At 50.2% G+C, this 16341-nt stretch overlaps 1 protein-coding gene across 1 annotated transcript; it reads right to left on the reverse strand.

Moving 5' to 3' along the window:
- Window positions 1-1326: 1326 nt before the first annotated feature.
- On the reverse strand, window positions 1327-15373 carry LOC115163831 (extensin-like). The gene is made up of 3 exons (XM_029716036.1): window positions 15338-15373; window positions 13720-14436; window positions 1327-1476 (listed from the first exon to the last, which is right to left on the reverse strand). The coding sequence occupies exons 1-3, from the start codon at window positions 15371-15373 to the stop codon at window positions 1327-1329; spliced, it is 903 nt and encodes a 300-aa protein (XP_029571896.1).
- Window positions 15374-16341: the final 968 nt, after the last annotated feature.

The raw sequence follows: 16341 nt of genomic DNA on the forward strand, positions 1-16341 counted from the left end.
GGCAAGTAAATACAATATAGCAAGTTAAAACACTGGAATGGTAGATTTACAGTGGAAGAAAGTAGAAATAGAAATAATGGGGTGCAAAGGAGCAAAATAAATAAATAAATAAATACAGTAGGGGAAGAGGTAGTTGTTTGGGCTAAATTATAGATGGGCTATGTACAGGTGCAGTGATCTGTGAGCTGCTCTGACAGCTGGTGCTTAAAGCTAGTGAGGGAGATAAGTGTTTCCAGTTTCAGAGATTTTTGTAGTTCGTTCCAGTCATTGGCAGCAGAGAACTGGAAGGAGAGACGGCCAAAGGAGGAATTGGCTTTCCATTATTATTCTACAATGTAGAAAATAGTACAAATAAAGAAAAAAAATAAAGACAAACCCTTAAATGTGTAGGTGTGTCCAAACTTTTCACTGGTACTGTACCTTTCCATTGCCTCGGTCTCCGGACCCGACAGGGAAGAAAGCCACCCCTGAGGTGGTGTAGTGCCCGGGAGAAGGTCGATAATGCAGTCGTAGGATGGAGGGAGCGATGTGGCACGGGCCTTGTTGAAAACGTCCCGGAGGTCCTGGTAATCCGCGGGAATGGCGTAGAGGTCCTAGGCTTTTCCCAATCCCGCAGGAAGAGGATCCCGGGGCAGGCTGCGCTGACTTCAGGCGAGGAGAGTGGCGGAACGGGCTCCAAACCCTTGATAGAACCAACAGTCCAGTTGATAAGGAGATTGTGCCTCTGGAGCCATGAAAACCACAGGTACCTGAGGAGATTAAATGAGCAGAAATTGCATGGACTCGCAAGTTGATTTGAACCGTATTGTGGGTGACTCTGCCAATAGAGCGCCCGTCCAGAACTCTGACATCCATGGGAATGGAGAGCAGTTGAGTGTGGATTCCCAGCTCAGACACCAGGGTCCATAAAACTCGCGTCGACCCCAGAGTCAATGACCCGGAGAGATTTTGACAGGTCACCCCACAGCAGGATGGCATGGAGAGGGGTAATGGGAGGTTGGAAATTCTCCATGTGGCCCACCAGCGTACTCGTACCTACTGATGAGCCTGATCTTTTAATGGACAGGTAGAAATTAAATGACCGGTAGAACCAGAAAGCTTTTGGTATTCAGTCTGCATAAACATTCGGCAGGAGACAATCTAGCTCTGTCAAATTGCATAGGCTCCAGATGAGGCGAGTCGTCAGACCTCGGTGATTCCAGGGGGAACTCGGGTAACCTCAGATTCTCTCGGTAATGGAGACGCCGGGGACTTCCGGGATTCCTCGGAGGTGAGGTGGGATCCTTGGACGAGCGAGTGTGACTGGGAACATACCTCCTCTCTCTCCTATGTTCCAATAGCCGCCAATCGATCATTATGGTCAAGGTGATGAGAGTCGAGATCCATGGGCTGCGAGCTCATCTTTAACCTCTGCATAGTCTGCCACACTATGGGAGTCTTGATGTAGTAAGAGTAGTTTCTGAGCAGCCTCTCCTCCTGGACAACAAAGAATCAAACACCTTTTTTACCTCCGCCATGAACTCCTCCAGATTGAAGCACACGGTGGATTGTTGCTCCCACACGCCATAGCCCAGTCGAGAGCCGTCCCGGACATCAGCGTTATAAGGTACGCTATCTTCGAGCGGGAAAGGAAGAGGGTTGTAGAACGGCAGGCAGGCTCAGGGTCAGGGCAGGTAGAATGGTCAGAACTGGGAGGACTAGAAAACAGAAACTAGAGATACTGGAAAATGGGACCACGTGTGTAAGACTTGACGAGACAAGATGAACTGGCAACAGACCAACAGAAGACGCAGGTATAAATACACAGGGGATAATGGGGGAAAATGCGAGACACCTGGTGGGGGTTGGAGACAAGCACAAGACAGGCGAAACAGATCAGGGTGTGACAATCTGCCTGGTGTAAACTTCCTGTGACTTATAGAACCACAACAGACAGAGGAAACAGTAGCTAAACTTATTATGGAACATTCCACTGTGATGTCACTTTACAGTTGTTTTTTTTATCGCATTGGTACTATTTTCACAAGTATGTGGTTCATTTTTCACAACTCTTAGTACAAAACTCTAAACTGGTCAAATGCAGCCAGTTTGTAACGGCCGTCTGAAGGAGTAGACCAAAGTGCTCATCTTCTTTATTATTATAAGAGAACACTTAAAACAACGGAAAAAAACAAACGACAGCCAAACAGTTTCTGTCAGGTATACTCACAAAACAGAAAATAACTACCCACAAAACCCAAAGGAAAACAGGCTGCCAATCAGCGACAACGATGTACAGCTGTCCCTGATTGAGAGCCATACCAGGCCAAAACAAAGAAATACAAAAACATAGAAAAAAGGACATAGAATGCCCACCCAAATCACACCCTGACCAAACTTAAATAGAGACAGGGCGTGACACCAGTTCTTTCATTCAAAACCTGTTATTGTTCATTCATTTGGATTGTAAAGCATCTTTCACCACACAAGACATTAATTCAAAATATTCATTTATTGTGAAATGTAATGACAACATTGGTTTAATAATCACCGAAACACAACATAACGATATATTTTCAATGTAGTCGTTTTAATTACCTGTTAATCCAATAGCAAACTGCGGCGGTCAGTACCGGTTTTTCTTTCAGCATATTGGATGACTGTCCATTCATATTCCATTCACCCAGTTCAATGTAACATCGATAGGTTTAGGTTACTACATGATGCTTAAATGTTCCCCTATTCCCATCATGAGGTTGCTACAACCTAGCCTATGAACAACCTAGCATACCGCCTTGCTGTAACGCCCTGGCCATAGAGAGGGGTTTTTTGTTCTTTATTTTGGTTAGGCCAGGGTGTTACATTGGGTGGGCGTTCTAGGTTCTTTTTCTATGTTTTTTGTATTTCTGTGTTTTGGGCCGTGTGTGGCTCCCAATCAGGCACAGCTGAAGTTCGTTGTTGTTGATTGGGAGTCACACATAAGGAGCATGTTTTTCCTTTGGGTTTTGTGGGTAATTGTATTTTGTTAGTTTTTGTACCTAGCAGAACTGTAGGCTGTCGTTCATTTTTGTGTTTTGTTTAAAGTGTTTCTATTAATTAATATTGAATATGAACACTAACTCCGCTGCGTATTGGTCCACCTTTTCCGACGATGACTTCTCTGTTTCATCTGACGATGAAGACAGCCGTTACACTTGCACACTCTTGCCTGCATCTACTGATATAGGGTTGTAATCATTAGTCCAACAGTTGCTAATGAGAATTATGTTATGTTATCCCCGTTTTGTTCCCTTTGCTTCCGTTTAATAAGAAACATTTTTTCAACAGAATTGGTTGATGAATACACCCCTGATCATGCGTAAAACACAGTTCACTTTCATAGCTGCCACGTTGTATTCCTTCGCCCATCTATGCGCTCTCCTCCTCTCACCTCTTCCCTTCGTTTGTGGACTTGATGAACAACACATGAGCTGTATGTGACCAGGTGAAAATCAATCAATCAAATGTATTTATAAAGCCCTTCTTACATCAGCTGATGTCACAAAGTGCTGTACAGAAAACCAGCCTAAAACCCGAAACAGCAAGCAATGCAGGTGTAGAAGCACGGTGGCTAGAAAAAAAACTCCCTAGAAAGGCCAAAACCTAGGAAGAAACCTAGAGAGGACCAGGCTATGAGGGGTGGCCAGTCCTCTTCTGGCTGTGCCGGGTGGAGATTATAACAGAAACATGGCCAAGATGTTCAAATGTTCATAAATGACCAGCATGGTCAAATAATAATAATCACAGTGGTTATAGAGGGGAACAACAGGTCAGCACCTCAGGAGTAAATATCAGTTGGCTTTTTCATAGCCGATCATTCAGAGTATCTCTATTCTAACCTACAGGTAGTAGAGTAGAGTTATGGAAAGTGGTTCAGTTGGAAGAGTCCACTGTGATAAGCCTATTCATAGAAGATTGATGTCGCTGCGGTGTTTATCCTAACCTACAGACAGACACAGCAGAGGAAACTGGAAGTGTTTTCCAGACATGTAGAACAGTCCAGCGATGTGTAGACCGACTACAACACGTAACCTCTGACTCCCAGCATGCCACGGGATAATTGACTGCTTTTATAACACCACGGTGTGTGTGTGGTCTTTCTAATGGCCATTGAAATTTCCATGATTGTTGAAGACACACACACACACACACACACACACTTTGCCCTAGAGACGATGTATTTTCACACATGCTTGAGGAGGTGTCTGGAAGGCCCTGTGTGTGTCTACTAGGCCATCCCGCCCTGTCATTGTTTGTTCTGCTTTCAGATGAACAGAGACAGACTGAGACTGGCAGGGAGAGAACGGAGGGAGAGAGAAAGAAAGAAATGAAAGAAAGGAGAAGAAGAAAGAACGAAGAAAGAAGCAGAGAGAGAGAGCAGCTGGGTTGGAGGCTGGAACACGACCCTGGTTTAGTGACCTCACCCTGCTCCCCCATTCCCCTCTCTCCTCTCCCCTCTCTCCCCTCTACCTCTCTCTCCACCCTCTCTCCCTCTCTCCCTCTATCACTCTCCACCCCTCTCTTCCTCTATCACTCTCTACCCCTCTCTCCCTCTATCACTCTCTACCCCTCTCTCCCTCTATCACTCTCCACCCCTCTCTCCCTCTCTCCCTCCCCACCCCTCTCCCCCCTCTCTTCCTCTCTCTGTTGCCCCCCCCCATTCTCTATCGCTCCATAGAGTGCCGTCTGTCTGTCCACAGCTTTCCAGAACTCTAGATCAGCACGTCTGTCCCAGAGACAACGCTGTGTTGAACAGATGTCAGACCTATGTCCGCTGCAAACGTCATAGTCAGGTTGTATTGGAAAAGGACACTTTCCAACTTACATTTGACATTTTAGTCATTTAGCAGATCTCTTATCCAGAGTGACTTACAGTTTAGTGCATTCATCTCAAGATAGCTAGGTGGGGACAAGCACATATCACAGTCATAGAAAGTACTTTTTCCTCATACGTTGCTGTCAGTAGAGTCAGAGTAGCTAAGGGGGGTTGGGGGTGGTCAAGTGCTGGTTAAGTGTTATTGGATTATTATTTTTTTTAATTGGGGGGGGTTGTGGAGGATTATTTAAGACACTGTTTGAAGAGGTAGGGTTTCAGATGTTTTCGTAAGATGTGCAGGGACTCTGATGTCCTAGCTTCAGAAGGAAGCTGGTTCCACCATTGGGTTGCTAGCACAGAGAAGATCTTGGACTGGGCTGAGGGAGCTGCCATAGGAGTGGGAGGTCCAAGAGACCAGAGAAGAGCGGAAGTGCTCGGGTTGGGGTGTAGGGTTTGAGCGTAGCCTGAAGGTAGGGAGGGGCAGTTTCCTCTTGCTACTCCGTAGGTAATCACTGTGGTCTTGTAGTGGATGCGAGCTTCAACTGGAGGCCAGTGGAGTGTGCAGAGGAGCGGGGTGACATGAGAGAACTTGGGAAGGTTGAACACCAGACGGGCTTCTGCGTTCTGGATAAGTTGCAGTGGTTTGTGGCACAAGCGGGGAGACCAGCCAACAGCGAGATGCAGTAATCCAGACGGGAGGAGGACAAGTTCCTGGATTAGGACCTGCGCCACTTCCTGTGTGAGATAGGGTCGTACTCGACGGATGTTGTGTAGAGCATGAACCTGCAGGAGCGGGTCACTGCTTGTGATGTTTGCAGAGAACGACAGGGTGTTTTCCAGGGTCACGCCAAGGTTCTTTGCACTCTGGGAGGGCGACACTGTGGAGTTGTCAACCGTGATGGAGAGGTCTTTGAGCAAGCAGGCGAGCAGCGTCTAATAAAGATGACGTCAAGCGTATGCCAGCCTTCTGAGTTGGAGGGGATTGGGAAAGGGTGAGGTCAAAAGAGGCAAGGAGGGGAAATAAATAAATCAAAGGCAGATGTCGGGAGGTTGAAGTCACCAAGTACGAAGAGCGGTGAGCCATCGTCAGGAAATTTGCTTATCAAGGTGTCAGTGACAGCATGTAATTCAAATGAGGAGACAGACAGGTGAGAAAAAAGAAATCTCCAGTTAGGAGAAATGAGTAGCCCTGTGCCTCCACCGTGAAGACCAGATGCTCTCGGACTACAGAGTCCGATGAAGAGAGAGCAGCTGGACTAGCAGGGTTCTCTGGGATGATCATGTCTCCATCAGCGCCAAAAAACGATCTCAGTGTCCTTGACCACAGATTGGCAGTTTCAAACGCTGCCACAGACCCGACATTCCACATGGGGTTGTGCGCGCAGGGTACACTAAATTAGAAAGGTTGCCGTCAAGGAGTGAGGAGCGTCTCTATAAACCCTACAGGTGCGAACAGGTATAGAATACACACACATAAACTCAGCAAAAAAAGAAACATCCTTTTTTCAGGACCCTGTCTTTCAAAGATAATTCGTAAAAATCCAAATTACTTCACAGATCTTCATTGTAAAGTGTTTAAACACTGTTTCCCATGCTTGTTCAATGAACCATAAACAGTTAATGAACATGCACCTGTGGAACGGTTGTTAAGACACTAACAGCTTACAGACGGTAGGCAATTAAGGTCACAGTTAAGGAAAACTTAGGACACTAAAGAGGCCTTTCTACTGACTCTGAAAACACCAAAAGAACGATGCCCAGGGTCCCTGCTCATCTGCGTGAACCTGCCTTAGGCATGCTGCAAGGAGGCATGAGGACTGCAGATGTGGCCAGGGCAATAAATTGCGATGTTGATTGTCCTCGCAGTGGCAGGCCATGTGTAACAACACCTGCACAGGATCGGTACAATCAGAACATCACACCTGCAGGACAGGTACAGGATGGCAACAACAGCTGCCCGAGTTACACCAGGAACGCACAATCCCTCCATCAGTGCTCAGACTGTCCACAATAGGCTGAGAGAGGCTGGACTGAGGGCTTGTAGGCCTGTTGTAAGGCAGGTCCTCACCAGACATCACCGGCAACAACATCGCCTATGGGCACAAACCCACTGTCGCTGGACCAGACAGGACTGGCAAAAAGTGCTCTTCTCTGACGAGTTACCGTTTTCTCTAACCAGGGATGATTGTCGGATTCGCATTTATCGTAGAAAGAATGAGCGTTACACAGAGGCCTGCACTTTGGAGCGGGATCGATTTGGAGGTGGAGGGTCCGTCATGGTCTGGGGCGATGTGTCACAGCATCATCGGACTGAGTTTGTTGTCATTGCAGGCAATCTCAATGCTGTGCGTTACAGGGAAGACATCCTCCTCCCTCATGTGGTACCCTTCCTGCAGGCTCATCCTGACATGGACCCTCCAGCATAACAATGCCACCAGCCATACTAATCGTTCTGTGTGTGATTTCCTACAAGACAGGAATGTCAGTGTTCTGCCATGGTCAATGAAGAGCCCGGATCTCAATCCCATTGAGCACGTCTGGGACCTGTTGGATCGGAGAGTGAGGACTACGGCCATTCCCCTCAGAAATGTCTGAGAACTTGCAGGTGCCTTGGTGGAAGAGTGGGGTAACATCTCACAGCAAGAACTGACAAATCTGGTGCAGTCCATGAGGAGGAGATGCACTGCAGTACTTAATGCAGCTGGTGGCCACACCAGATACTGACTGTTACTTTTGATTTTGACCCCCCCCCCCCCTTTCTTCAGGGGCACATTGTTCCATTTCTGTTAGTCACATGTCTGTGGAACTTTTTCAGTTTATGTCTCAGTTGTTGAATCTTGTTATGTTCATACAAATATTTACACATGTTAAGTTTGCTGAAAATAAACGCAGTTGACAGTGAGAGGACATTTATTTTTTTGCTGAGTTTAATTGTCAAAGCTACAGAAGGTCAAAATGAGATAATATGTAAATAACTAGGTAAAATACAGAAGTGAGAGAGTGGAGCCTTCCTCTCTTTCCTTCCTCAAACAGCTCTGCAGAACAACTCCGCAGAACAACTCCGCAGAACAACTCCGCAGAACAACTCTACAGAAAAACTCCACAGAACAACTCTGCAGAACAACTCTGCAGAACAACTCTGCAGAAAAACTCCACAGAACAACTCTGCAGAACAACTCTGCAGAACAACTCTGCAGAACAACTCTGCAGAACAACTCTGCAGAAAAACTCCACAGAACAACTCTGCAGAACAACTTCGCAGAACAACTCTGCAGGACAACTCCAAAGAACAACTCCACAGAACAACTCCGCAGAACAACTCCACAGATATAAACTCTGCAGAAACAACTCCAAAGAACAACTCCACAGAACAACTCTGCAGAACAACTCTGCAGAACAACTCTTCAGAACAACTCCGGGAAAACAACTCCACAGAACAACTCTGCAGAACAACTCTTCAGAACAACTCTGCAGAACACTCTGCAGAACAACTCTGCAGAACAACTCTGCAGAAAAACTCCACAGAACACTCTACAGAACAACTTTACAGAACTACTCTGCAGAACAACTCCGCAGAACAAACTCTGCAGAACCACTCTGGCAGAACAACTCCACAGAACAACTCCACAGAACAACTTCACAGAACAACTCCGCAGAACATCTCCACAGAACCACTCCACAGAACAACTCTGCAGAACAACTCTGCAGAACAACTCTGCAGAACAACTCTTCAGAACAACTCCGGAAAACAACTCCACAGAACAACTCTGCAGAACAACTCTTCAGAACGGTCTTTATTTCGACGACCAGTTTCACCGGAAGTCGTCTCACTAGCGGGACGCCTAGCCATGTTTAAAGGCACAGTGATGGGGATGTTTGATTGTGACTCCGCTAGCCAGCACCTTGCCTAAATAGGTGTGCGTTTCTATTAGGATCCTAATTTTGATTCTAACATCTAGGTGAAGTGATGCAGTGTTTGGAATCAAGCCAGGCTTGTATCACCTGCAAGCACCAATGGCCATGTGTTAATTCATTGATGAATACAGACTTTCTAATATGTGTTCCGTCTCCTCCACTTCAATGAAATGGGAATGCAATGGGAATGCTATCATGCTTTAGCTTGTGTCACAAATGGCACCCTATTTCCAAAATGAGCCCTATGGACCCAGGTCAACCGTAGTGCACTATTTAGGGGAATAGGGTTGCCATTTGGGACGCGACTCTTATTCTCCAGCTACCAGCCTGTATTCTCCATCTCAGGGTAATGCAGAAAACACCGGACCCTTACCCTGCTCCAAGGAGAGAGGAGGAGAGGAGAGGAGAGAGGAAGAGGAGAGGACGAGAGAGGAGGAAGCAGAGAGGAGAGAGAGGAGAGAGCCTGTTAATCTACCAGACAACCCACAGCTCTAAGAGGCTGTTAATCTACCAGACAACCCACAGTGGTCCAACCCACAGCTCTAAGAGGCTGTTAATCTACCAGACAACCCACAGTGGTCCAACCCACAGTGGTCCAACCCACAGCTCTAAGAGGCTGATAATCTACCAGACAACCCACAGTGGACCAACCCACAGCTATAAGAGGCTGTTAATCTACCAGACAACCCACAGTGGTCCAACCCACAGCTCTAAGAGGCTGTAATCTACCAGACAACCCACAGTGGTCCAACCCACAGCTCTAAGAGGCTGATAATCTACCAGACAACCCACAGTGGTCCAACCCACAGCTCTAAGAGTCTGTTAATCTACCAGACAAACCCACAGTGGTCCAACCCCACAGCTCTAAGAGGCTGATAATCTACCAGACAACCCACAGCTCTAAGAGGCTGTTAATCTACCAGACACCCCACAGTGGTCCAACCCACAGCTCTAAGAGGCTGATAATCTACCAGGACAACCCACAGCTTTAAGAGGCTGATCATCTACCAGACAACCCACAGTGGTCCAACCCAACAGTTTCTAGAGGCTGTTAATGTACCAGACAACCCACAGCTCTAAGAGGCTGTTAATCTACCAGACAACCCACAGTGGACCAAACCCACAGCTCTAAGAGGCTGTTAAGTCTACCAGACGACCCACAGTGGACCAACCCACAGCTCTAAGAGGCTGTTAATCTACCAGACAACCCACAGCTCTAAGAGGCTGTTAATCTACCAGACAACCCACAGTGGTCCAACCCACAGCTCTAAGAGGCTGTTAATCTACCAGACAACCCACAGTGGACCAACCCACAGCTCTAAAATGCTGTTAATCTACCAGACCGAACAGAGAGAGACCAGGCTGAAAGTTTGTGTGTCTCTCAGCAGACTGTTAGTCTTGTCTCTGCTGTGGTGGAGTAATGTATTATCATGTCTAGCTCTCTCTTCCTCTACACATGACCCTGCTGTCTGTTTACCCACACTGCACTGCTGCCATCAGGACAGACTGGAATGGAACACGCAACACACACACACACACACACACACACACACACACACACACACACACACACACACACATCACACACACACACACACACACACACACCACACACACACAACACACACACACACACACACACACACACACACACACACACACTCAGTGGAGGAAGCATTCTGCCTCAACCTGCACTCTCTCCAGATGAGGGGTTTGTCTGTCTAAATGTTTTGATTAAAAGGCTGTTACTATTTTGCTAGTCACAATGTCTTTGTAACGGTGTGGGTTGGCTGCTGGCTGACGGATGGTAAGGTGGCCGCTCCCTGTTTGTAAGTGAACAGAGGGGGAGAGAGAGAGAAGCTGTCATCACCCTGCGACAGTCGCCGCCTCAGAGAGAGAGAGAAGGAGGAGAGAAGGGGCCAAGGGGGAGGGAGAGAAGGGCCGAGGGAAAGGGAGGAGTATTAACAGCATGTGAGAGAGGAGTGGGGAGAGAAAGAAGAGGGAGGAAGAGAGAGAATAAAGAAAGTGAACAACAAGGAACACCTGCATCAGAGGTCAGTGTTAGCAACTCACCTCACCCTTCCATCCCCCTCCATATCTCCTCACCCTCCATATCCCTCTCCACCCCTCCATATCTCCTCACCCCTCCATATCCCCCTCAACCCCTCCATATCCCCCTCACCCTCCATATCTCCTCACCCCTCCCTATCCCCCCTCACCCCTCCCTAGCCCCCTCACCCCTCCATATCCCCCCTGCACCCATCCATATTCCCTCACCCCTCCATATCCCCCTCACCCCTCCATATCTCCTCACCCCTCCATATCCCCCTCACCCCTCCATATCTCTTCACCCCTCCATATCACCCCTCACCCCTCCATATCCCCCCTCACCCCTCCATATACCCCTCACCCCTCCATATCTCCTCACCCCTCCATATCCCCCCTCACCCATCCATATCCCCCTCACCCCTCCATACCCCCTCACCCCTCCATATCTCCTCACCCTCCATATCCCCCTCACCCCTATCCCCCTCACCCATCCATATCCCCCTCACCCCTCCATATCTCCTCACCCCTCCATATCCCCCTCACCCTCCATATCCCCCTCACCCCTATACCCCCCTCACCCCTCCATATCCCCCCTCCCCTCCATATCTCCTCACCCCTCCATATCCCCCCTCACCCATCCATATCCCCCTCACCCCTCCATATCCCCCCTCACCCCTCCATATCCCTCTCACCCCTCCATATCTCCTCACCCCTCCATATCCCCCTCACCCCTCCATATCCCCCTCACCCATCCATATCCCCCTCACCCCTCCATATCTCCTCACCCCTCCATATCCCCCTCACCCCTCCATATCCCCCTCACCCCTCCATATCCCTCTCACCCCTCCATATCTCCTCACCCCTCCATATCCCCCTCACCCCTCCATATCCCCCTCACCCATCCATATTCCCTCACCCCTCCATATCTCCTCACCCCTCCATATTCCCTCACCCCTCCATATCCCCCCTCACCCCTCCATATCCCCCTCACCCTCCATATCTCCTCACCCCTCCATATCCCCCTCACCCCTCCATATCTCCTCACCCCTCCATATCCCCCTCACCCCTCCATATTCCCTCACCCCTCCATATCCCTCTCACCCCTCCATATCCCCCTCACCCCTCCATATCCCCCTCACCCCTCCATATCCCCCTCACCCCTCCATATTCCCTCACCCCTCCATATCTCCTCACCCCTCCATATCCCCCTCACACCTCCATATTCCCTCACCCCTCCATATCCCCCTCACCCCTCCATATCCCCCTCACCCTCCCATATCCCCTCACCCCTCCATATCCCCCCTCACCCCTCCATATTCTCTCCTCACCCCTCCATATCCCCCTCACCCCTCATATCCCCCCTCACCCCTCCATACCCCCCTCGCCCCTCCATATCCCCCTCACCCCTCCATATCTCCTCACCCCTTCATATTCCCTCACCCATCCATATCCCCCTCACCCCTCCATATCCCCCCCAACCCATCCATATCCCCCTCACCCCTCCCATATCCCCCTCACCCCTCCATATCCCCCTCACCCTCCATATTCCCTCACCCCTCCATATCTCCTCACCCCTCCATATCCCCCCTCACCCCTCCATATCTCCTCACCCCTCCATATCCCCCTCACCCCTCCATATCCCCCTCACCCATCCATATCCCCCTCACCCCTCCAAATCTCCTCACCCCTCCATATTCCCTCACCCCTCCATATCCCCCCTCACCCCTCCATATCCCCCCTCACCCCTCCATATCTCCTCACCCCTCCCATATCCCCCTCACCCCTCCATATCCCCCTCACCCCTCCATATCCCCCCTCACCCCTCCATATCCCCCCTCACCCCTCCATATTCCCTCACCCCTCATATCCCCCTCACCCCTCCATATCCCCCCTCACCCCTCCATATCCCCCCTCGCCCCTCCATATCCCCCTCACCCCTCCATATCCCCCTCACCCCTCCATATCTCCTCACCCCTCCATATTCCCTCACCCATCCATATCCCCCTCACCCCTCCATATCCCCCTCACCCATCCATATCCCCCTCACCCCTCCATATCCCCCCTCACCCCTCCATATCCCCCTCACCCCTCCATATTCCCTCACCCCTCCATATTCCCTCACCCCTCCATATCCCCCTCACCCCTCCATATCCCCTCACCCCTCCATATCCCCCCCTCACCCCTCCATATCCCCCCTCACCCCCTCCATATCCCCTCACCCCTCCATATCCCCCCTCACCCCTCCATATCCCCCTCACCCCTCCATATCTCCTCACCCCTCCATATCTCCTCACCCCTCCTATCCCCCTCACCCCTCCATATCCCCCCTCGCCCATCCATATCCCCCCTCACCCCTCCATATCCCCCCTCACCCTCCATATCCCTCTCACCCTTCCATATCTCCTCACCCCTCCATATCCCCCTACCCCTCCATATCCCCCTCACCCATCCATATTCCCTCACCCCTCAATATTCCCTCCCCCTCCATATCCCCCTCACCCCATCTATATCCCACCTCACCCCTCCATATCCCCCCCCACCCCCTCCATATCCCCTCACCCCTCCATATCCCCCTCACCCCTCCATATCCCCCTCACCCCTCCATATTCCCTCACCCCTCCATATCCCCCTCACCCCTCCATATCCCCCTCACCCCTCCATATCCCCCTCACCCCCTCCATATCCCCCTCACCCCTCCATATTCCCTCCAACCCCTCCATATCCCCCCTCACCCCTCCATATCCCCCTCACCCCTCCATATCCCCTCACCCCTAGAGTCTTGGTGGGGTTGGGGTAGAGGCTGGGTTGGGGTTGGGGTAGAGGGTGGGTTGGGGTTGGGGTAGAGGCTGGGTTGGGGTTGGGGTAGAGGATGGGTTGGGGTTGGGGTAGAGGCTGGGCTGGGTTGGGGTTGGGGTAGAGGCTGGGTTGGGGTTGGGGTAGAGGCTGGGTTGTGGTGGGGGTAGAGGCTGGGTTGGGTTGGGGTTGGGGTAGAGGCTGGGTTGGGGTTGGGTAGAGGCTGGGTTGTGGTTGGGGTAGAGGCTGGGCTGGGGGTTGGGGTTGGGGGTAGGGGCTGGGTTGGGGTGGGGGTAGAGGCTGGGTTGTGGTTGGGGTAGAGGCTGGGCTGGGTTGGGGTTGGGGTAGAGGCTGGGTTGGGGTTGGGGTAGAGGCTGGGGTTGTGGTTGGGGTAGAGGCTGGGTTGGGTTGGGGGTTGGGGTAGAGGCTGGGTTGGGGTTGGGGTAGAGGCTGGGTTGGGGTGGGGTTGGTGGTAGAGACTGGGTTGGGGTTGGGGTAGAGGCTGGGTTGTGGTTGGGGTAGGGGCTGGGTTGGGGTTGGGGTAGAGCTGGGTTGGGGTTGGGGTAGAGGCTGGGTTGGGGGTTGGGGTAGAGGCTGGGTTGTGGTTGGGGGTAGAGGCTGGGCTGGGTTGAGGTAGAGGCTGGGTTGGGGTTGGGGGGTAGAGGCTGGGTTGTGGTTGGGGTAGAGGTTGGGTTGGGGTTGGGGTAGAAACTGGGTTGGGGGTTGGGGTAGAGGCTGGGTTGGGGTAGAGGTTGGGTTGGTGGTTGGGGTAGAGGCTGGGTTGTGGTTGGGGTAGAGGCTGGGTTGGGGTTGGGGTAGAGGCTGGGTTGGGGTTGGGGTAGAGGCTGGGTTGAGATGGGGTAGAGTCTGGGTTGGGGTTGGGGTAGAGGCTGGGCTGGGTTGGGGGTAGAGACTGGGTTGGGGTTGGGGTAGAGGTTGGGTTGGGGTAGAGGTTGGGTTGGGGTAGAGGCTGGGTTGGGGTTGGGGTAGAGGTGGGTGGGGTAGAGGCTGGTTGGGGTTGGGGTGTAGAGGCTGGGCTGGGGTTGGGGTAGAGACTGGGTTGGGGTGGGGGTAGAGGCTGGGTTGAGATGGGGTAGAGTCTGGGTTGGGGTTGGGGTAGAGGCTGGGTTGGGGTTGGGGTAGAGTCTGGGTTGGGGTTGGGGTAGAGGCTGGGTTGGGGTTGGGGTACAGTTCTGGGCCTCAGCTATAGCTCCATGGTTAAATGCTCCAGCCGTCAGGCTGGGATAGAGGGCTGGGCCTCAGCTATAGCTCCATGCTTAAATGCTCCAGTGACTCTGGCGTCCCTAGACATGATGAACACTTTCACAGCCCTCTGTAATAGAACGGTTGTTACTGCGGTTGCTATGCATCGTGTTGGACGGCAACGACGGAAGATGACGGAAGATCATAAATCTACAACAACAAAAGGAATAAAAGAGACATCACTCTGGAGAGAGGGAGAGATGGAAGGACAGAGAGAGGGAGAGAGAGAGAGAGAGAGACAGAGAGATATTGATGGAGAGAGAGAGGGGGGGGCTAGAGAGAGTGAGAGAAAGGAGGAAGAGAGAGAGGGGGGGAGGGAGGGAGGGAGAGAGGAATGAGAGATTAACACAGTAAGATGAGAATGGCAGGCCTGAACAGAACAGAACACTCAGCCTTTCCACTGATTTTCCAATGACTGGAACAGCAGAGGTCATTTATTAGGGATTCCTTTGTTGGCTGTTTGTTCCAAGTTCCCAAAGTCACATCAGAACCCTTCAGCTGGTCTGATCTGGTCTCCATAATGGCCAGTGATACCGATCAACAAACTATTTCACAAACCACAATCATTTAATAGGCTGAGAGTAACACAAAGCAACAATCATTTTAGGCTGAGAGTAACACAAAGCAACAATCATTTAGGCTGAGAGTAACCACAAAGCAACAATCATTTATAGGCTGAGAGTAACACAAAGCAACAATCATTTTAGGCTGGAGTACACAAACCACAATCATTTTAGACTGAGAGTAACACAAAACAACAATTTGAGTTGCAGTTGTAGGTGTGACATCACTTCAAGCAACTTTGCTGATACATTAAGCAAATGACATGCAAAAGCCAGACATGAAGGATCCACACCGTATAGGACGCAGAAACACACCTGTATACATGATGACCAGAACCCAGTTCATTTTAGATGGAGGACTGGACAGGAAATGGTTGGGAAGCAATTTGAAGATGTGGGTCTCAAAAGTCCCATGGGCTCTGGTCAAAAAGTTGTGGACTTTAATAGGGAAAAGTGTACCTTTGGGAGTCAACTTGAATGAGAAGCTCATATGCCCCATAAGGTCTTAACTCAGAATAAGCTGTTTACATCTACCTTTTATATCTTGCTCACGAGTATCCCTGTATCCATGTAAAAACCCAATATTCGTAATTTGATCAGGGACGGCCGAAAGATTTTTTTGACATGGGGTGCAGGACAAAAAGGTTTAAACCTCATTTCCATATAATTTGTGACATTTTAAAGGCTATTTGTAGGTCAACTTGTCTGTAATTAGATACACACAACTTATCTTCTGTCCAGTACTTCATGCTCTAGAATACTAAATAAAGCCTTGAATATTGTCATGGATATTGTCATGGATATGTCATGAATTGATAGAATGAATCAACAATCTACTTTTGTCATTTCTGCTTCTCTCGCAGAGCAAAACGTTCATGGACCAGGGAGATTCTTGGAGCAAACAATGACAAATGACAACAGTTT

This window comes from Salmo trutta, chromosome 3 (assembly GCF_901001165.1).
Source record: "Salmo trutta chromosome 3, fSalTru1.1, whole genome shotgun sequence".
Lineage (NCBI taxonomy): Eukaryota > Metazoa > Chordata > Actinopteri > Salmoniformes > Salmonidae > Salmo > Salmo trutta.